Below are 23,363 nucleotides of genomic sequence, written 5' to 3'. Positions count from 1 at the left end.
GAGGTGCCTGGAATCGGCCTACTTTTTGGCCCCCACAGTACCCAGAAACCCTGAGAAGGGCCGCTGCCCACAGGCAGGCCCAGCCAGTGCCTCCGCACCCGTGCACATAAGCCTGGAGAGGCTGAGGCTGTCAGGACAACCAGCAGACAGCCACACGTGAAAATAAACTTTCTTTTTTATCCGGATTCCAGGAGCCTTATCCTAATCTTTTACTTTACTATAATACCTCTGCAACCTATGGGGCAGGGGGGAAAAGGGAAGAAGAAATACTGGGGAAGAAAACACAGCACTGCTTGGCACCTCCCTGGAGCACAGGAAACTGCCACCCCAGCCCTGGCAAACTGGGCAGGTTCCAGATGTGTGTTGACAAGCTGCAGCTTCAATGACCACGGAGCGCCAGAACCGGTGGCTGCAGCAAAGCGCCTCTGTCTGCTCCTGCAGCGGTTACTGCCCCCCGTTGTAGGCATAATCAGCCTTGTTGTGCATTATCAGCTTGTTGTCAACAAAGTAGAAGCTGTCAGAGCGGGTCTCATAAGGATTCTCGATCATCAGGCGAACTGCAAGTGAGGGAAAGGAAAGAAAGCAGCTATGTGTGAGACTGCACCAAGACTAGGTGGGGAAACTCAGCATCCCCCCAGCACGCACGAGCCAGCACTACCAGAAAACTCAGTCTACTCTGCCACAATGACACGGTCAGGACAGGGAGCCAGCCCTCGAGAGCCGGGGAGACCACGGAGGCACCGAACTGAACATGAATGCCTTCCACTTCAACAAAAGGATGCAGTAACTCCTCTATCACCCCAGCCTGTGCGCTGGGAACTCACCCCTTACCAACACAGACCACAGCTGCTTGTTCAGTGCTTTGGGGTGAGCTGAGCGGGCCCTGGCTTCTGGTCTTGGCCCACTCTAGACATCCCAGTGCAAATCCAGAATGCCGTGCCTCGCTGTGCCCACTTCCCGTGAGTGCACATGACAACCAAAGGAATCCTACATGTGAACAACCAGGGGAACAAGAAGCCTTCTCCAGAGGATCAGGTATGAACTGCAAGTGACCTAAATTATATCTTCTGTTGGTTCAGGCAACAGCCCACACTTCTTTAACCATACTGGAGAGAAAGATAAGTAACAGTCACTACCTCTGGTCAGTTTTTTTCTTTCTTTTTCTGTAGTACTGGGGATTGAACTCAGGGCCTTGAAAATGCTACGCAACAACTCTACCACTGGCTGCATCCCTAGCCTTTATCATTTTACTTTAAGATGGGGTCTAAGTTGCTCTCAAACTTTTAATCCTACCTCCGTCTCCCAAGCTGCTGGGATTACAGATACATGCCACTGCGATTTCCTGAATTATCAGCCACGAATGCTAACTGGAGGCAGCTGAACAAAGCCTGTTTTTCCTAACTCAGCCCATACCTTCCTTTGCCTGGTTTACATCAGCTGCTCACTCCGGGCTTTCCCTAGTCCTACACTCATATGATGGCAGCACTCCTTTTCCTAAGAGGTCCTTTACCATCTCCCTCCTCCTGCTCCACAGCCCAAGGTCCATGAGCTCCTGCCAAGTCCATTCTGATAGCTTATCAGCCCTGTCCTGCAGAGAATGGACAAGAGAAAGCTGCAGTCTCCCATCTGCAATTTCCCACTATGGAAAAGCACAGAACCAATGACCAGGACACAGTGGAAGCCAGGACTAAGAGAGGAGAGGACAACTGCTTCACCTGCTCAGGGTCCCAGGCCTCCTTTACAGCCCTCAGTCACTCTTTCCCTACAGGCATCTAAAAAGGATGATGCCGGGCATGGTGGCGCACGCTGGTAATCCCAGCATTCAGGAGGCTGAGACCTGAGAATCACAGTTTGTGGACAGACTGAGCTACTTAGTGAGGCCCTCTGCAACTTAGTGAGACCCTGTCTCAAAATAAAGAATAAGCTGGGTGTGGTGGAGCACGCTTGTAATCCCCGTGCTTGGGAGGCTGAGTCAGGAGGATTGCACAGGTTCAAAGCCAGCCTCAGCTGGCTTAAGAGACCCCGTTTCCAAATAAAATATTAAAAAAAAATGTCAGAGTATAGCCCGGAGGTAGAAAGCCCCAGGGTTCCATCCCTAGTACCACCAAAAAAAAAAAAAAAAAAAAAAAAAAAAAAAAAATTAAATAAAGAATAAAAAATAGGGCAGTGGGTGTAGCTTAGAGGTAGAATGCCCTGGGTTCCATCCCCAGACCCGTAAAAAAAAAGTAAATAAATAAAAATTAAAAAATAAACAAAAAGGATGGACTGTATCATTACAACCTTTTTGCAGGGTCAGAGTTTGAAATAGAAGAGAGGAAGCTCGGCATGGTGGCACATGCCTGTAATAATCCTAGTATTTGGGAGGCTGAGACAGGAAGAGCACAGGTTCAAGACCCTGTTTCAAGAAAAAAACAAAATAGGACTGGGAATGTAGCTCAGAGGTAGAATGCCCCTAGGTTCAGGTTCAGTCCCTACCCCCCTCACACACAGAAATAGCAGCCAGCAGCAGCAGGAAGGAGAAGCCTGGGGCCAGATGACCAGAACGCATCGCGTCACCACTACTCTCCACTGCAAGTGAGGCCACTGCAGATGGGCTCAACTCCGTCTCTGCAGTTCGCAGAACCCGAACGCTGTAAGAGCCAGGGAATACGTACTGACAGCCTCCGAGAGCTGGGGGAACTCGTAGATGTGCTCGCAGGTGTTCCTGCTGCTGGGGATGCAGAAGCCGAAATCAAAGTCAAAGGTTTTCAGCAGGCGTTCCCGGAAGTAGTGCCGTTCAATCATCCGGAAGTTGGACACAGGCTTATCTCCCACTGTGAACTCCACCCTGCAAAATGAACTGTGAGCCTTACTCTGTCTCCCCCCTCCTCCGAAGGACGGAATTAGGAACACAACACGTAGAAGATTCTCTCCTCAAGAAATAATGGGACACAGCTGGGTGTGGTGGCGCATCCCAGTATTTGGGAGGCTGAGAAAGGACTGCAGGTTGGTGGACAGTCTCAGGAACTAGGGAGACTCATCAACCCAGTGAGGCCCTATTTCAAAATAAAAAGAAAAATAAGGCTGAGGGTGTAGCTCAGAGGCAGGAATGCCCCTGGATTCAATTCCCAGTACCACACCAAAAAAAAAGAAAAGAAAGAATGGTACTCACGTAGCACCGACTGTCCGGAGGCGGAGAAATGCTGGTGTGAACTGATAGCGGACAAAACGCCCTGCACTGATGTCCACGTCTCCACCTGCCTCCTCCTCGTCCTCTTCCTGGTCTGAAAGAGCACAAAGAATCTCAAGTTCACCACCTGGACGCCACCAGTCCACACAACAAGCAACCGGTGCACCCACGCCAGCTGATTTACTGCGCACTTGTGCGAGCCAGGCCTGCAGACACTGGTGAGCACTCCCGCAACCCTGGGAGGCGTTACTGGCTCCGTTCCAGACGAGGAAGCGCAAGTTCAAAGAGGTTCAATAACAAGTCTCAAGTTCTAAAACAGTGAATGGAAGCCAGGCGTGGTGGCGCACGCGTGTAATCCCAGCATTCGGGAGGCTGAGACAGGAGGATCACGCAGGTTCAAAGCCAGCCTCAGCTACTCAGTGAGGCCCTTTGCAACTCTGTGAGACCCTGTTTCAAAATAAAGAATAAAAAATAAGGCTGGGAGTACTGCTCAGAGGTACAATGCCCCTGGGTTCCATCCTCAGTACTGGAAAAAAAAAAAAAAAAAAGTAAATGGAGAGAGAAGGAATTTGAATCCAGGTGCACCTGACTCACTCAAAGCCTCTTCAACACTGAACTATTTGCCCTTTACGTAATTTGGAGGCACGGGCCATATTTATTCTAAGGGTGAAGCCTGAAATACAGAGTGGCAGTAGGCCCCTGATGTCAGCTGTATGCTACTGACCAAGTTGAACTGATAGTCACTAGTCAGAAGACAAATACTATAAAAGCTCAGACTAGTCCAAAAGTTTCTTCACATATAAGCATTTCTAGCCATTGTAGTGGTGCACACTTGTAATCCCAGTAGCTGGGAGGCTGAGAAGGGGGTTGTCAGGTTCAAAGCCGGCCTCAGCTACTTAGTGAGGCTCTCATAAACTTAGTGAGACCCTGTTTCCAAATAAAAATATTTAAAAAATAGGTCTGGGAGTGTAACCCAGAGGTAGAAAGTCCCTGGGTTCCATCCCCAGCCACACACACACACACACACACAGTCTCAGCCTCCCAAGTACTGGGACTACAAGCATGCACCACCACGTTCGGCTCTGTGCTCTCTGAATGGAGACACTGACCTACAAGCCTTTAGGCACCACACTTCCTTGTACTAATGTCTATTCCAGGCTATTTCAGGCCCGACCCTCTGACCCACTGGGAAAGGGTCAAAGCATGTGGGCAATAAACCAATTGTGGGGCCTTACAAGGTTAATGCTGGTCTCTGATTTAGTCTATTCCTGAATCCAGGATACGGAAGATGTATAAAATAAATCAGAGAGTACCTCCAGAGTCCAGGAAGTATATTTTCTCCAGTCTAAGCTACACGTGGGTGCTTTCAACATCCTACATCTCTGCCTGTGACATCTCAAGAGCACTGGACGGCCAGAAGGTACAGGTTTCACACCCAAAAACTAAGCCTGGCCCCATCTTCTCAGTGACTCAAGCTCAGCAGGACCAGTGTGGTAGGAAGGCACTGATTTGGTGTGAGGATATTCTAAGTTAATCAAGATCTTAAAATGTTATGACTAGGGAGACTGAAAAGCCAGTTATTCTTACAGTAGGTCCAGCTGGCCTTTTTGAAAGAGTTGTTTTGTACTGAAATGACTACTCTAAGCCCAGTCTAATCCAAACCCATATACCAGGGAATCCTTGGGACACGTGGCTTAAGATGAGACCACCACAGACCCATGATGATATCTGGCCCCAGCTTGATTGTCCTAATATAATTATACACAAACTTGAATTTTCAGGTACATGGTACCAGTACTAGATTCTGATAACCTGAGTACAGAGTAAGGGGAAGCCAAGGTTTTAGCTTTGGCTTTGCAACCAATCTGACTGGGAGATTCTCAGGGGGAAAAAAAATGTCTTTCAAGTTTTTGCAGTGCTGGAGATCAAACCCAGGGCCTTACACATGCTAGGCAAGCAGTTTACCACTGAACCAAACCCCAGCCCAGGAAAGTCTTTTGGCTTCTCTGAATACTGGTAACTGCTTTACCAAGTTTGCAGGCTCTTTCTGAGTAGCAAATCAAATGAGAAAAACTTTGCAAACTAAGTTATCATTATAGACCACAGTTGATACTATATAGTGTTTCTATGCCTGTGTTCTAACAAATAAAGAACTCCAGGGGGCGCTAAATGTTCGGTAATGTGCTCCAAAGGTTTATATGTGGTCCCTGCCAGAAATAAATCACTCTGAAGCTGCATCACCAGCCTAGAAGTGTCCAGTCAATAGTAGAGTTCATGCGTCTGTTCTTCCAGAAAACAGTGAAGATTAAAATCTGGTTAATAAAATCAGTGAAATTAAAACTGGTTTCTGATGCCAGTCTGGGGAAAGGTGCCACATCTCGCCAGGAAGGTATGGAGAAGTCTGACTGCCCAAGATGCAGAGCAAACTCAAGTAGCTAAGAGCGAAGGCCACAGGGGAAGAGCCCTGCTCACGGATGAAATGAAGAACTGTGGGAAAAGCAAGCTGCCCCTTGTGCCCTTGATTCTGTTCCTATTTAAACACCTCAAGTCCTTGTCTTACCATCTTTTGCCAGCTAGAGCTAGGAAGAAGTGTTGTCTTAGAGCTTCTTGTATATTTAAGAATAAATTTTTTTTTTTTTTTTTTTTTTGGTGGTGGTACTGGGGTTCCTGGAAGCCCTTCTACCTCCGGGCTACACTCCCAGACCTATTTTTACATTTTTATTTGGAAACAGGGTCTCCTAAGCCAGCGTGCGCGGCTGGCTTCGAACCTGCGCGATCCTCCTGTCTCTGCCTCCCAAGCGCGGGGATTACAAGCGTGTGCTACCACGCCCGGCTTAAGAATAAATTTTGAAGCCGGGCGTGGTGGCGCACGCTTGTAATCTCTGCGCTGGGGAGGCTGAGACAGGAGGACTGCACAGGTTGGAAGCCAGCCTTAGCTACTTAGTGAGGCTCTCAGCAACTTAGTGAGACCTGTTTCCAAATAAAATATAAAATAGGTCTGGGCATATAGCCCGGAGGTAGAAAGCCTCTGGGTTCCACCCCAGTATAACCAAAAAAAAAAAAAAAAAAAAAGAATAAATTTTTGAGCCGGACGTGGTGGCGCAGGCTTGTAATCCCAGCATTTGGGAGGCTGAGACAAGAGGATCACCTTTCACAGAATAGCCTGAGCTACCAAGTGAGACTCTGTTTCAAAATAAAAAATAAAAAATAGGGCTGGGGATGTTGCTCAGAGGTAGAATGCCCCTGGGTTCCATCCCCAGTACTGAAAAAAAATCCAGTGGACATGGTGGCATACACCCATAATCTCAGCTACTGAGGAGGCTGAGGCAGGAGGATCCCAATTTCAAAGCTAGACTATGCAACTATCTCAAAATAATTTAAAAGGGCTAGGCACATATTTCAGTGGCAGAACACTGACCTAGCATGCATGGGTCCCTGGGTTCAATCCCCAGCACCACCAAAAAAGAGGAAAAAATTCCACACCAGTATTTACTAGAAAACTCAAGGCACTATTTGAAGGCCAGTGAAAAGCCAGGCATGGTGGCAAACACTTGTAATCCCAGGATTTGGGAGGCTGAGAAAGGAGGATCACAGGTTCAAAGCCAGCCTTGGCAACTTAAGAGAGGCTCTCAGCAACCTAGTGAGACCTTGCTTCCAAATAAATTAAAAAATTGGAGCCAAGTGGTGCGTGGTGGCGCACGCTTATAATCCCCGTGCTTGGGAGACTGAGACAGGAGGATCACACAGGTTCGAAGCCAGCCTCAGCTACTTAGTGAAGCTCTCAGTAACTCAGTGAGACCCTGTTTCCAAATAAAATATACAATAGGTCTGGGAGTATAGCCCGGAGGTTAAAGCCTCTGAGTTCCATCCAGGTACCACCAAAAATAAATAAATAAATAAAAAGGAGCCAAGCGTGGTGGGGCACAATTGTAATCCCAGCATTTGTGAGGCTGAGACAAGGGAGATTGCAGTTTGCGGACAGCTTCAGCTACTTAGTGAGACCTTTTGCAATTCAGTGAGACCCTGTTTCAAAATAAAGAATAAAGAATAGGATTGGGGGTGTAGCTCGGAGGTAGAACGTCCCTGGGTTCAATTCCCAGTTCTGTTAAAAAAAAAATTGGGCTGGGGGATAGCTTGGAGGTAGAATGCCTGAGTTCAATCCCCAGCACTAAAAAAAAAAAAAAAAAAAAAAAAAAAGACAAATAGATTCCTTTCCTGATTGGAGAAAATATGATGAAATTACATAGGCTCTTAGGAAACTGTCACTTGAAAATTCTGGGTCTCAGCTCCTCTATAAAATGGGGTAGCAACTATTCACGATGTACAGATTACGTAAGTGAGGTACAGAAGATATAGGCAGTTACCAGCACAGAGCAGATACTCAACATCAAGCCTCCTAATGCAGCTTCAAACGGCCTGCCAGGCCAGGGGAAAGGCCACAGAAGCAGAGTACACCTGGAGGCCAAGAAACAGGATATGCAAAAATAGCCGATTTTTTCAAAGAACTTTTGCTCAAACTGTCAACTGTTCCTACATTTTGAGGCCTACCTGAAACACAAGGCTTGGCAATCTCAAAGAGCACTGTCCCTGTTTCCAAATCTCGAATTTTGAAGCGGGTGAAATCAATACTGTAGATATTGTCTTCAGGTTTACATAAATAATCTGAAAATAAGAGAGAAAGACCAATGCTATTAATTAATCCTCCATTTATTTATTTATCCTACCATTTATTTATTTCATATATAAATTTGGGAATTGAACTCAAGGACATTCTACCTCTGAGTTACACCTCCAGCCCTATTTAATTTTTATTTTGAAACAGGGTCTCAATCAGTTGCCGAGGGCCGAAGTTGCTGAGGCTGACAGCAAGCCTGTGATCCGCCTGTCTCAGCCTCCCAAGTACAATTACAAGTATGTGTCACCATGCCCAGCTAACGGCCATTTACTTAACTCTCAAGTTTAGAAGCAAACTCAGGTTTTTTTTTTTTTTTTTTTTTTTGCACAATTCACTTAAAATACTCCTCAAACCTCAAAGCCGGGCGTGGTGGCACACGCTTGTAATCCCCGCGCTTGGGAGGCGGAGACAGGAGGATCGCGCTGGTTCGAGCCAGCTGTGCTGGCTTAAGAGACCCTGTTTCCACATAAAAAGTAAAAAAATAGGTCTGGGAGTGTAGTCCATGGGAGTGTATCCCGGAGGTAGAAGGGCTTCCAGGAACCCCAGTACCACCAAAAACAAACAAAGCTAGTCTTAGAAATTCAACAAGACCCTTTTCAAATAAAAAATAAAATAGGTCTGGGGGTCTAGCTCACAGGTAGAATGCCCCTGAGTTCAATGCCAAACACACAAAAAAATGCCAAAACCATTCTTAATTTGTAGGCTGTACAAAATTACTCAGTGGGCCACACATATAAAGCAGTAGGAAAAATTTGCCAGTGAGAGTATTAGGTCAGAGAAAAGCTAATCAAAATAGCACATCAAGCTAGTCAAAGACTGCACATAAGAGGCTGGGAATATAGCTCAGTGGTAAAGTACTTGCCTTGCATACACATGCCCTGGGTTCAATCCTAAAACAAAACAAACAAAAAAAAACAACAACAACAAAACAGAGGCCCTAAGTTCAGCTGCCAGGGCCAAAAAAAAACAACAACCACTAGTCATAGAATGAGATTTATGTGAAAACAGATGATATTTTCTATGATGACTCCTGACAGGATCTTCTCCACAACTCATTTTGACACTCTCAGATTGTTTTAGTTGTTTCACATTTTACAAGCTGTCTGCAGTAAGATGGCAAACTTAAGAGCTACTGATTATTATGAAATTCCAAACAGACTGACATTGGTTCTGTGCTTTTAAAGGGTATTCACAAACTGCAAAATAGAACATGAGACTTTTAAGAGGGTAACAAAATCCAGAGGTCACCAAGTTCTGATGGGTGGCTCGCTCTAAATTGCTGCAAGATAGGATTCTGGCCAATGGCACCATTTCCAAGCCCCCAAATTGGTCCTGAGTGCCAACAGAACCAGGCATTAGAATGGCCTCACACAGCCGGGCGTGGTGGCGCACGCTTGTAATCCCAGCATTCAGAAGGCTGAGATGGAGGATCGTGGTTCACAGACAACCTCAGCTACTTAGTGAGGCCCTCCACAACTTAGTGAGACCCTGTTTCAAATTAAAGAATAAAAAATAGGGCAGGCAGGGGGTGTAGTTCGGAGATCAAATGCCCCCCTGGGTTCCATCCTGAGACCCTAAAAAAAAAAAAAAGAACAGCCTCACTCACCCATGCTATGAGGTTGAAAGTAGAGAGGTCAGATGCTGAGCATTTTTGTACAGTACTTGGGAGGCTGAAGCAGGAGGACTGCAGTTTCAAAGCCAGCCTCAGCAACTTAGTGAGAACTTTCACAACTTACACTGTTTCAAAAATAAAAAATAAAGGTGGAGCCGGGTGTGACGGCACATGCTTGTAATCCCAGCATTTGGGAGGCTGGAGGATCACGGTTCCCGGACAGCGCAGCTACTTAGTGAGACCCTGTTTCAAAATATAGAATAAAAAATAGGGCTGGGGTATAGCTCGGAGGTAGACTGTCCCTAGATTCCATCCTCAGTGCCGCAAAATAAATAAATAATAAAGGCCAGGTGTGGTGGCACAGGCTTGTAATCCCAGTACTTGAAAAGCTAAGACAGGAGGATCACAGGTTTGCAGCCAGCCTCAGCTACTTGTGAGGCTCTCTGCAATTTAGTGAGACCCTGTTTCAAAATAAAGAATAAAATAGGGCTGGGGTTGTAGCTCAGAGGCAGAATGCTTCTAGATTCAACCCCCAGTATCATAAAAACAAAACTTAGAACAGCGGCAGCTTTTCTACTCTGTTTTAATAAAACCCATCAGCACAAATATAAAGATGAGTTCAGGCATACAAAGGACAACCCAAAGTGACAGAAAATGGGGACATCAAGCCGGGCGCGGTGGGCACGCTTGTCATCCCCGCACTTAGGAGGCGGAGACAGGAGGATCGTGCAGGTACGAAGCCAGCCTCACTGGCTTAAGAGACCCTGTTTCCAAAAATTAAAAAAAAGGTCTGGGGAGTGTAGGCCAGAGGTAGAAGGGCTTCCAGGAACCCAGTACCAGACATCAGGAGGCTGAGACCAGAATATGGTAGTGAGGCCCTTTGCAACTCAGTGAGACCCTGTTTCAAAAATAAAAAGACTAAAAAATAGGGTGGGGAGTGTAGTTTGGAGGTACAATGCCCCTGGGTTCCATCCCCAGTACCGAAAATACATATATTACGAATATATATATATATATATATATATATATATATATATATATATATGAAATCAAATATGTATATTTATGGATTTTTTTGAAAGAGGGTCTTGTTAGATAAATGAGTCTCACTACTTGCTAGGGCTGTTCTCGAACCTGCAGTCCTCCTGTTTCAGCCTCCCAAGTACTGGGATTACTGGGATTACAGGTGCGCACCACCACACCTAGCTCTAAGAAATATTAGTAGCCGGGCGTGGTGGCGCACGCTTGTAATCCCCGCGCTTGGGAGGCGGAGACAGGAGGATCGCGCAGGTTCGAAGCCAGCCGCGCGCACTGGCTTAGGAGACCCTGTTTCCAAATAAAAATATAAAAATAGGTCTGGGAGTGTAGCCCAGAGGTAGAAGGGCTTCCAGGAACCCCAGTACCAAAAAAAAAGAAATAATAGTAACAACATATAGTGACACACTGGGGGAAGAAGAAAATAATTAACTGCATAATATATATATATATATATATATATATATATATATATATATTGATTTCATACACTATATACAAAATCAAATTAAAACCATTTAAAAATAAGCCGGGCATTGATAGCGCACGCTTGTAATCTCAGCATTTGAAAAGTTGGGACAGGAGGACTGTGGTCTGAGAACAGCCTCAGCTAACTTAGTGAGACCCTTTGCAACTCAGTGAGACCATTTTTCAAAATCAAGAAGAAGAAATAGGTCTGGGGGTGTAGCTCGGAGTAGCATGCCCCTGGCTTCCATCCCCAGGACCACAAATAAACAAAAGCCCATTTTAATAGATGGGAATTCCCTTCTGCACAGGCTGGACCAAGAACTACTTTCCCCCAATCCCTGGCGCGACCGGAGTCAGTACATCTAAGGAGCCGTGCGCTAACCAAACTTCGAACGCCCCGGCACCTTTTCTGGCGGCAGGATTGGGAGTCTGCAGGGCAGAGGGGAAAAAGACGGAAAAAGTGAGGCCTAACCAGGTGGCGCCGGATTCGCTGAAATCGCGGCTAGCGTGTCAACTCGGGGCTGGGCTTTGTGGAGGACAGAGAGGGACAGATCGCCCCGGGCAGGAAGCGGACAGCATATTCTGACATCATTCTTAATTCACGGGGGGGCCGGGGGCAAGCTACATCCGCCGGAGTTCCAGAGACGCCGAAGCCCCGTCAGCATCTGCTCGGCGGCCGTCCCAGGGTGCAGGAGCGGCCGGCCCCGAGCGCCGCCCGCAGGCCCCGCCGCCCGCCACACTCACGCTCGGTGACCCGGCCGAGGCGCAGGACGTGCTCGGGGCGGATGGCGTCCAGCGCCAGCAGCTCCTGCTCCGTGAGCGCCGGCCCGAGGCCGCCGTCGGCCGCCAGCTGCGGCGCCGGCCGCCGCGCCTTGAGCCGGTTCAGGACGCCGCCGCCCGGCTTCTTCTTCTCCTCCTTGCCAGCCACCAGCGGCCCGGGCCCGGCCGCCGCCGCCGCGGCCACGGCCTTGGGGTTCGACCCGCTCATCGCTCCGCGCCAAGATGGCCGCCGGCCGCTCGCGCCGTAACTATGGGAGCGGGGGCGGGGCTTGTGGGGGCGGGGCCTGTGGGGGCGGGGCTTGTGGGGGCGGGGCCTGGGAGCACCTGGGCCGCCGGCAGCCCGGGTGCATGCCCGGTGATGGGCGGGCGCGGGGGGCGCCTGGGACTCCGAAGCCCCGCACGCTCCGTCCGGCGCCCGGAGTCATGATGAAGGTTTAAAATGTGTCTTACAGCCAGATGAATTTCTGTCGTATAAATTGTGGGCAAGGCATCTTGAGAAAACATTTAGTATATCTTGAGCTCAGGGGTACAGTACCCCTGGGTTCAATCCCCAATAATTCAGAATAAAATAATATAATAAAAAATAGCGCCGGGGGTGGGAGGAACAAGTGGCGCACGCTTGTAATCCCAGCTTTCCGGAGGCTGAGACGGGAGGATCGCGGTTCGCGGACAGCCTCAGCTACTTTGTGAGGCCCTTTGCAACTCAGTGAGACCCTGTTTCAAAATAAAGAATAAAAAATAGGGCTGGGGGTAATCTTGGAGATAGAATACCCCTGGGTTCCATCCCCAGTACCGCAAAAAAAAAAATTTTTTTTTAATATGTAGAACCAGAGGTATTCTACCCCCAAGCTACACCCTCAGCACTAATTTATGGATGCTTTTTTTTTGGTGGTACTGGGGTTCCTGGAAGCCCTTCTACCTCCGGGCTACACTCCCAGACCTATATTTTTTATATTTTTTATTTGGAAACTGGGTCTCTTAAGCCAGCGCACATGGCTGGCTTCGAACCTGCGCAATCCTCCTGTCTCCGCCCCCCAAGCGCGGGATTACAAGCGTGCGCCCGGCATTATGGATGCTTTTTTAAGAGGGTCTTGTTAAATGAGTCTCACTACTTGCTAGGGCTGTTCTCAAACCTGTAGTCTTCCTGTTTCAGCCTCCTAAGAACTGGGATTACAGGTGTGCACCACCACACCTAGCTCGAAGAAATAATAATAACAACATATAATATAGTATCACACTGGGGAAAGAAGAAAATAATTAACTGCATCATATAGTAATACCAATGGGAGGCTGAGACAGGATCACAGGTTCAAGGCCAACAATCAGTAAAGGACTGATTCAAAAGAAAAAACAAAATACCTCAGTCATAGAATGCCCCTGAGTTCAATCCTCAGTACCAAACACACACACACACACACACACACACACACACACACACACACACACACACACAACACCTAGGTTTCCCATGGCTAGCCACGGGAAACCTAGCTGAAGGGCTGACCTCCCTCTCACCCAAGATGGATGCTGAGAGTCCCTTCAGCCACTGTGGGAGGTGTGACAGTGGCTGCTTTCCAGGTAGTCTGAGGGCAGCCAGGAAATCTGCCTCAGCTCAGGCCAGGCAGGTGGGGCACAGAGCTGGTGCAGCCAAGGTAAGCAGGGCTTTTCTCTTGGAGACCGCAAGTGCAGTCCTTTCCGCTGGTATGCATCACACCAGCAAGTCACGGCTGAGACGGCTGAGACGGCAGGCACACTTTGTGGTCTGGGACTGAGAGCCGATCATTTCCCTCTACCCAAGTCACTTCACTCCCTGGCTGAGGGCTGTTTTTCAAAAGCGTTTCTTTTGCTGGGTGTGGTGGTGCATACCAGCAATCTCAGGTATTCAGCAGGCCGAGGTAGGAGGGTAGCAAATTCGAGAGTAGCTTAAGCAACTTAGTGAGACCTTATCTCAAAATAAAATAAAAAAGCTTGAAGATGTTAACTGTGCTAGAGCCCTCGCCTAGCATATGCAAGACCCTTGAATTCAGTCCCCAGTATCATAAATAAATCAAGACCACACTAATTCATTGTTTATATCCCAACTGTTTCAGAAAAGATTTCTAGCATATTCCAAAGTCATAGAGGTTCCTGAGTAAAAATTCATATCACCTTGTAGGAAGTAGTACTCTCAAGTTTTTAAATGCATGTAGTATTTGATCCAGCTAATTCCTTAAAGGAATTCTGGAGAAACACTTGCACGTATGCACAATAATATATGTACAGGCATATTCATCATAGTAATTTCTTCTGGCAAAAATTGACACTTTTAATGTTCATTGGTAAAATAAGAGTGTGCTGTCCTTTAAAGAAAGTCTCTATCACCTATCTATATGTCTAAACTCTTTTTGTGTGTGTTGTGTGGTACTGGGGATGGAACCCAGGGGCATTCTACATCTGAGCTACATCCCCAGCCTTATTTTTTATTCTTTATTTTGAAACAGGGTCTCACTGAGTTGCAAAGGGCTTGTAGCTAAGGCTGGCTGCAAACTGCAATCCTCATGTCTCAGCCTTCCAAATGCTGGGATTACAAGGACATACCACCACTCCCAGCTGACTGAACTCTTTTAAGACTTATAAAGTAAAAACTTTAAAGGGGTCCTTTTTTTTTTTTTTTTTTGTCTTTTTGTTTTGGAACCAGAGATCAAACCCAGAGCACCGCACCTACAAAGCATGCGCTTTGCCACTGAGCTACATTCTGAGCTACATTCTGGCCCCTTAAGTAAAAAATTTTAAAAAAGGTTCAGAATGGTCGGTTATGTATAATCTGACCCCATTTGTTTAAAAACACTATATATGCAGCTGAAAGTGGTGGTGTTGTAATCCCAGTATGTGGGAGGCTGAGGCAGGCAGGAGATCATAGGTTTGAGACCAGCCTCAACAACTTAGCAAGACTTGTAGCAACCAAGCAAGACTTTTTATTTTCAAAGCAGAGAATAAAAGGGCCGGGGGCGTAGCTCAGAGGTAGAATGCCCCTGTGTTCAATCTCCAGGACCAAAAACAACACAACAGCAACCCCACGCTATATGTACATATATTTAAATATATATCAAATGAAAGACACAACAAGCCGGGTGTGGTGGCACACGCTTGTAATCCCAGCAATCCAGAGGCTGAGACTAGAGGATCGCGGTTCGCGGACAGCCTCAGCTACTTACTGAGGCCCTCTGCAACTTAGTAAGACCCCGTTTCAAAATAAAGAATAAAAAATAGGGCAAGGGGTGTGGCTCAGAGGTCGAATGCTGCTGGGTTTCATCCCCAGACCCTCAAAAAAAAAAAAGACACAACAAACTGTTGCCCTTATTATTTCTATAAAAAATTAGAGAAAAAAGTAAAAAGGAGTTTTTCATATTTTATACCCCATATATATATATATATATATATATATATATTTTTTTTTTTTTTTGGTGGTACAGAGGGTAGAACCCAGAGGCTTTCTACCTCCAGGCTATACTCCCAGACCTATTTTATATTTTATTTGGAAACAGGGTCTCACTAAGTTGCTTAGAGCCTCACTAAGTAGCGGAGGCTGGCCTCGAACCTGTGTGATCCTCCTGTCTCCGCCTCCCAAGCACTGGGATTACAAGCATGTACCACCATGCTGGCTTCTGGCTTCTTATTAAGTTTTAAAAGTTACTTTTTGTGTAAAAGAATGTAATAAACCCATGTAATCATAGCTTTACCAGTTATCAACATTGTCTATACTAAGCCGTGTGTGTGTGTGTGTGTGTGTGTGTGTGTGTGTGTGTGCATGCGCGCGCGCTCGCGCGCACTCTGGCAGCAGGCATTCTACCTCCAAGCTATACCCCAGCCCTGTTTTATGTTTTGTTTTGAAACTAAGTTGCTGAGGTTGGCTTTGAACTTATGATCCTCTTGTCTCAACCACCCAAATATTGGGATTACAGGTGTGTACCACCATGCCTGGCTGGAATGTTCCTTTTTAGACAGAGTACATCATGGCATTGAGAACTAAGGTTTTAAGTCAGGCACAGGGACAGGTGCCTAGAATTCTAGTTCTTGGAAGGCAGAGATAGGAGGATTGCAGCTTTGAGGCCAGTCTCTTCAACTTAAGGAGACTTTCACAATAAAAAATAAAAAGGGCTCAAAGTGTACCCCGAGGTAGGTAGAATGGCCCTGAATTCAATCTCCAGTACAAAAGTGAACGAGGGTTTTGGGGTTAGACAGGGCCACATTCCCATCTTTGCCCTGCCGCTTACTAGCTATGTGAGTTTGGGCAGGTCTGAGTCTGTTTCCTCACTATGAAGCTAGTCATTGTCTTTCCTAGGGTGAGTGTGAAGAGGAGCTACAAAACAGCAACAAGAAAAGCACCATGCCAAGCTAGGTGTGGTGGCGCACGCCTGTAATCTCAGTATTCGGGCGGGAGGCTGAGACAGGAGATGGATTGCAGGTTCAAGGCCAGCCTCAGGTACTCAGTGAGGCATTCTGCACTTAGTGAGACCCTATTTCAAAGGAAAGAATAAACTGGACGCACGCAGGAGGATCACGCAGGTTCGAAGGCAGCTATGCTGCCTTAAGAGACCCTGTTTCCAAATAAAAAGTATAAAATAGGTCTGGGAGTATAGCCCGGAGGTAGAAAAAAAAAAAGAAATAAAATAGGAGGGCTGGGGGTATAGTTGGGAGGTAGAATGCCCCTGGTTCCATCCCCAGTACTGGAAAAAAAAAAAAAAAACTTACTGGTGCCAGTGTCTGCGGAATGGTTACTCTGGCAACATCCATACATGACATCTTTCTCCAGAACCCCTCTGCAGGCACACAGGGCAGGGGTAGCCATGGAACTGGATGGTCAAAGCTTTGAGGGAGCAACAGATTGACTTGGATGGAGGCAGTGGAGGAGCCCAGACCAACTCAGAATAAGCCTGAGCCAGAAAGCAAGTGTTTACTTTTTACTAATGTTAAGTGGTTAGGAACAAACAAAACTAAGGCTTGGGCTTGCCAGCTGCAGGACCTCCATGCTCCACCCCACCTTGACCCCTTACCACTGCTACCAAAAGGAACTTTCCAGTAAGTGTTGGAAAATCTTGTCTCTCTTCCTCTATGGAGGATGTGGGGGTGTTGAGTATGGAGCAAGGTCTGACACACTGCCGGCTCCAGCCAACTAGGAGCCTGATTTCCTTAGTAAGATTAAGATCTGGACCCACGGAGTGGTCCAACTCACTTGGCCCAGGAGCTTCTGTCAGACAATTTCCCTCCCCACAACTCCCTAGAGCAGGGCTTCTTCACGTCTCTTCCCCATTTGGCAGCTTGTGCTAAACTACCTGAAATAGCAACAGCTAAGTCTGAATTAGTAAAGAACTCCAGCTATGGGTGGGCTCAAGCTAAGAAAGCAGCTCTGTGGGCCTTGTGGCTTGTTTGGGCACTGGGAATAGACTCATTCTTGGAGATGAGCTCTGAATTCTGCCCTTCAAGGGATAACGAAGGAAGGTCAGCCACGCTCCTCCCTCCCTCCTTCCCCAGAACCCAGCCATTCACTCCTGCTTGGAGAACCATAGCAGCTAGGTCCCGCAGCCCTGCCACATAGTATCCTGGGGAACAGAAGGCAGTAATGATTAAGAGTCCGAATTTTAAATTTTAGTTCTGTTTTTTGCTGGCTACGTGGCCTTGGGCAAGTCACTTTACCTCTTTATGGGTAACACCAACTGGTCTGCAGAAGACTAAACAGAGATAACATCTATAAAGTGCTTGGCACTGTGCCCAGCCCATTTCAAGGATTCACTGCAGGACAGATACATTTATTTATTTTTATTTATTTTGCAGTACTGGGGATGGAACCCAGGGGCATTCTACCTCCAAACTACGAACCCAGCCCTATTTTTTATTCTTTATCTTGAAAGAGGATCTAAGTTTCAGAGGCTTTACTAAGTAGTAGCTGAGGCTGTCCTTGAACCATGATCCTCCTGTCTCAGCTTCCTAAATGTTGGGATTACAAACATGCACCACCACGCCTGGCATATTTATTTTTTGTGGTATTGGGGCTTGAGCTCAGGGCATTCTACCTCTGAGCTACATCCCCAGCCTGATTTTTTACTCTTTATTTTGAAACATGGTCTCACTAGGTTGTGGAGGGCCTCACTTAGTAGCTGAGGCTGGCAGCAAACCTGGATCCTCCTATCTCAGCCTCCCAAGTACTGGGATTACAAGTGTGCGCCACCACGCCCGGCTTGCTAAATTGATTTTTATAGCCATAGAGAGCATGGGCTTTGATGGCAGATAAGCTGGATTTGAACTTTGGCTCCATTACTTACTGACCAGCCTGGGCAAATTACTTAACATTTTAGAGCTTCATGTTCATCAGCTATAGCACATGGTTGATACATTATAGGGGGGAAGAACCCTTCTGCATTCTGCCTTCCCGATGTACACTCGACACCAGTAACAACACACTAGGAAGGAGGAGAGAGAACATCCTATGGCGCAGCTCATCCTGAGGGTGAGGGAACCGAGAGGCAGTTACAGCCTGGGTGCTGCGAGGCTGGGAGTTAGGGCTGGTGTTTCAAAGTAGACTCAGAACTTACTTGTCCTTAAGTGTGCTGCTGGCTGGAGTGGCCTGGCAGAGTATTATATAGGATATCATTCCCTTAAACATCCCAGCAAAAAACAAACCAAGAGACATAACTAAATGGACAACAGCTCGCAGACTATGGAACTCTTCATAGCAAAGTGAAGCCTGCTGGGTCTCCCTTTCCCACCATCACATTTTTTTTTCCTTCTTTTTTTGCGGGTCTGGTGATAGAACCCAGGAACTTTCTATCTCTGACCTAGTCTATTGGTTTTTTTTTGGGGGGGGGGTACTGGAGTTCCTGGAAACCCTTCTACCTCTGGGCTACACTACCAGATCTACTTTTATATTTTTATTTGGAAACAGGGTCTTTTAAGCCAGTGAAGCTGGCTTTGAACCTGCGTGATCCTCCTGTCTCCGCCTCCCAAGCGCGGGGATTACAAGCGTGCGCCACCACGCCCGGCCTTCCAGTCCTATTTTTTCTTTATTTTGAAACAGGGTCTCACTAAGTTTCAAAGGGCCTCACTAGGTAGCTGAGGCTGTCCACAAACCGTGATCCTCCTGTCTCAGCTTCCTGAATGCTGGGATTACAAGCGTGCGCCACCACGCCCGGCTACATCCCATATTTGAAATAAAGTTTAATGCAACTCCAACACAAGAGTGTCACTGCAAATTGTTTATTAAAACACAAAGCAATGGACAGTGAAAAACATCCTGATTTTTTACTTTTTGGTGGGAGTGGGATGGGGCATGAAAGGGGCAGGGACAGATGGAGACAGCCCAGAAGGAAAGACAGCTCTCTCCACCCCTACTGCTTCCCTGGCCAGCCAGGTTCGAAGCCCCTCAAGTACATCTCGCTGTGCTGCTGTACATACGTGTTGTGGCTACAAAGAGTTGGTTTGGCCTCTGCAGGGAGAGGATGGGATACTAGAGTGGGAGCTACGAGGGCTAAGAACTTGACACTTTTTCTCCAATACTTGGTACTGAGTAGAGCAGCCAGGCCCAATTTGGAGGCATGGGGTTCGCTTCCTGACGAGCCAGGTTAGGCCATAATGGTTAACAAGGCTGCCCTGAGCTCAGAATGGGCAGTTGGTCCGGCCTGGGAGAACTTCATGGAAGGGAAAGGTAACATTACTTAAATCCAAGGAGGAAACTAATCCAGGGTCAAATTTCTTTTCATTCCCTGGATCATGGCACACCAGGGAAGACAGGAGTCTAGAGTGCCTCTTCCCTGGTTTTGCCACAGCGGCTCTCCTGCCGACTCTCCCCTCCCACCTGGCAACTCGCTCTCCTTTCCCGACAGTTGTCCTTTCAAAGGGCGGAAAGCGCACTTCAGTTTGTTGTTGTTGTTCCTCATACTGAAATAAAGCACTGGGGCTCAAAATAGAGGTGAGAATGGAGTTCTTCTTCCCGGTGTTGTGTGCTCCCATCTCACAGACTGCCTGGATACGAGTGGTGCCAAGGCCCTGTCTGCCAACTCCAACAGGCACTACTGTTCCCTGGCTGCCAGCACAATCCCGGCTCCTTGTTTCTAGACTCTTGGGAGGGACTCGTCCTGAGAGATCCAGCCTGCTCTTTTCCTGCCAACCCAGCCAGTTCCCAAGTCATCTGCCCTTGTCAGGATCATGTGGCGCCCAAAGCAAGCGAGACAAGGCAGCTAGAGGACAAGCCGGACCGGCAGGGAGCCACATGTGCAAAGAGACGCGTCCCCACGGCAGCCGACCCATGGGCCAAGCTGGTCCTGTCACAGCGGGAGAAACGCTAGCCCTCTCGCCCCAAGAGAGATCCAAATACAGAGATCCTAGCTAGAGCAAAGGGGAATCCTGCACTCTCCGAAGCTTCAACATTACAGCTTCTTCGCAATTTTCTTAGAGCTCTTTGATCCCTAATTATATCTTTCCCTAGAAGAGAGGCAGACTTCTGGACAGATCCTGGGTGTTTCCGGTTCTGCTTCAGTATACTCTTAGCCCCAGCCCCGTCTCCTTCCTCAGGGACCATGGCCAATTGGCCAAAGCACACCTCCCCTGGCCCTATCTCTAAAACAGGAGCATCTGTAGGTCTCTCACTTGGGAAAGCTCACCTGCTCTCCTAGGTCCTTTTGGAGAGGCATGGAGGACAATGTTACATGTTGCCACTTGATGCCATTAAGGCTCCTCAAGGCAAGAAGACACTTGAATTAGAGTAGGCCAGCAAAGGGAAGGGGGAGGTGGGGAGGCAGCCCCACGGCGGAACTGTAAGGCCCCTGCCCAGACCTGAATGTAGAGGGAATGCCCGCCCTGGCTCAGAGCAGGAGAGGAAAAGGCACTGTGCTGACCGGGGCGGGCTCTCCCACCCCAGGAGGGCAGAGGACCTGCTGGCTCTTTTCTTGGGCTTCCCGAGGTGAGCCAACTTCCAGGAAGAGGGGTCCAAGTGCTAGGAAAAGGGAAATACTGCTGCTGTTTTCTCAAGTTCTCAGCTGAGATTCTAGAAGCCAGGGTCAAGCCTTCCAAGGAGAGGCTAGAGGCAGGACAGAGTGGAAGAGAAATTCCTTAAAACAGAAGCTTCTCCACAAAGATTAAGGAGTCAAACCACACTTCTAAAACCGGATCAAACAGTTCCCAGGCACAGAAAGGAAGAGGTAAGCTTAACTCAAACTTTACCCTCATCTCATCAGAGCCCATGTGACCTCCAATGTGACCCTCTCTCTCCTGTCACTGGGAGCAAGGGATCAGGACCACACCCTCAAACAGGTCAGGGCCAGTTCTCCTGGGAGTCTGACACTTGATTATTTAAATCATCACAACTCAGGGCATCCACTGAATAGCTTCTTCTCAGGAGTGGATACTTTTCAGAAAAATAAATTCAATGTAGGGAACAAGAATCCCACAGAGAGCTTTTGGGGATGATTTTTCTGTCAGCATGAGTAAGACCCAAAACAGTCCAATTAGAGACTGGCTGGCTTCTGACCCAAACCAGAGAAGACTGGAGACCCTCAGCCCATCCTCAGCGGTAATCTTTGCACAGTTTTCCCAGAAACTGCACCAGGTGTTTGCCCTGGCGGGGCGCTCTGGTCTTTGGCCAGCTGTGCTCAGTGGGCCCTACAAACCAGGGCCAGCATGTAGGTGGAAGAGAAGAGCCTGGGCCTCTCCTCCCTCCCACATCTTCCAATCTGAGGCAGACTCCCTATAGCGCAGTCTCACACTAGCTCAAAATACAGACGGGGATCAAACAGTGCAAAAAGCAAGATGAACAACAGAGTAATTCTTGACACACCGGATATAAAAATAAGAATAAAGCGTGCCCCCATCCCATCCCTTTAACTAACTTCATGTACCTTAATCATCTTGGCAAAGCCTAAAAGGGGGGTGAACCTTTCAAGTTCAGCATCATGAGCCAGCTGCTGCCAGCTTAGGCAGCTCGTAGGCTGGGTGGGCTTGGCTTCATCAGAATCTACCCAGCCTCCACCATACTTCGTCCCAATTCCTCACTTCCCCTCTAGTTTTGTTATCCATAGAAAGATGTTCCTTCCTTTTGGACACAAGCAGAGAGGGAAGCACCCATCCCTATCCCTGGGGAAAGGAGTGGGCTTGGAAAGAGGCAGAGGTGAAGCTGCTTGGCTTACAGTACCGTTAGGAAGTGGCCCTAGGAGTCAGGGTTTCCTTCTGAGACAATGAGTCACTGAAAGGATGGGTTGAGGTGAGGAGGCAGGACCCCTCCCTCCTCAGAGACCCAGGCAAACTAACAAACAAGGCAAAACGGAGGCAGTTAATCCTCCTTCTTCATCTTGTCTAATGCACTGGCAGTGGCCCACAACTTTGGGGGCTATGATGGAACAGAAACGACACCACCATCAGAAGCTCAATTAGTAAGGACTCCCAATGACCCAGGCAGTTGATCCCCAAGACCAGGCTACAGTACCTCATCAGTTAGAAGCAAAAGTGCTTCCAGAGCACCCGGGAAGTGCTCCTCTGAAGGCAGCCTCAGGCCACAGCCACTCAGCTGCCTGACTCAGGACCCCAGGATGAGGCCCAAGTCACAGCGAAATTCTCACAGCTATAATTCTCAAAGGACTAAATGCTGGCCTGGGGTGATCACCAAGAACCAAAACCAGGACATGAGCCCAAGAGCTACTAGCTTTGTCACACAAGGAACGGTTAAAATATATGCGGCTCTTAAAAAACATATCTAATAAGGCAAACTCAAAATTGAACACATTCAAGGACAAGCCTAGCTTTAAATTCTACCCTGCTCCAGCTCCAGCTAGAGCTAAATCCTGCTGCTTCCCATTCACAAAATTCCTTTTAGCTTGGCTAAGTCCTCCCTTACTGTTGTCCTGACTGAGAAATGAATGACAGTGACCAGAGAGGAGGGAACAGGAAAGCTTCACTTTCTGCAAAAATTTTTCTAAGAAATTCGAGACAGACACTTAAACGCTAAGGTTAGCTTTAGGCTAGGACTCTAGGTGACTGGGAATCTTTCAGCCCTATCACACCAGGAACCTGACTACTACTTAGATAGGGAAATGGAAGGACAGAGGGGGCATACTATTAGATCAGTGAGAAACTTCACTGAGCCAAGACAACCCATCAGACAGTTCCTTGGGGACAGCTCTTGGCATAAACCAAAACTAAATAACCTGTGACAGAGACATGAGAATAAATGAACATCAGACACCAGACACTCTGAACAGTGGTCAGTCACTTAGTAGGGCTCGAGTCTCTGAGGTTGCTCTTAAGTTATGCTAACATAAGCCTTTTCTAATCCAAAGACCAGAAGAGACTTTTAAGGTCAAGTGTTCTGTTGCTGCAGGCTGGAAAGCATCCCTATCCCCTGGCAGCAAGACCCTACAAAGGGGCCAGTAAAGAACTGCTGGGTCAGGTTCTCCTGGCTACTGGCTCAGAGATCCAGGGAGGGAAGTACCAACAGAGTGAGGTGGTAGAGGATAAGACATTCAAGCAGAGAGAACCCAAATCCTCACGTCTCCTTCCCTTCTTGGCAATAATTTAGTGGGATGGTTGAGAGGGAGGAGAGATTTCAAACAAACCAGATTAAGAACAAAATTAAGAAGAAATCAAGAAATCAAGTCCCCAAC

General features: G+C 47.6%; 1 protein-coding gene across 1 annotated transcript; it reads right to left on the bottom strand.

The window, feature by feature from the left end:
* Nucleotides 1-444: 444 nt before the first annotated feature.
* UNC119B (unc-119 lipid binding chaperone B) lies at nt 445-11,947 on the bottom strand (the record flags this gene model as incomplete). Its single annotated transcript, XM_080717495.1, has 5 exons — nt 445-557; nt 2,655-2,827; nt 3,152-3,263; nt 7,718-7,831; nt 11,704-11,947. The coding sequence occupies 5 exons, from the start codon at nt 11,945-11,947 to the stop codon at nt 445-447; spliced, it is 756 nt and encodes a 251-aa protein (XP_080573621.1).
* Between the last annotated feature and the right edge of the window lie 11,416 nt (nt 11,948-23,363).

Source organism: Muscardinus avellanarius (genome assembly GCF_963383645.1).
Source record: "Muscardinus avellanarius genome assembly, chromosome: 21".
NCBI classification, from domain to species: domain Eukaryota; kingdom Metazoa; phylum Chordata; class Mammalia; order Rodentia; family Gliridae; genus Muscardinus; species Muscardinus avellanarius.
The sequence above is the reverse complement of the archived record's forward strand: the minus strand, read 5'-3'. Positions and strand labels throughout refer to the sequence as shown.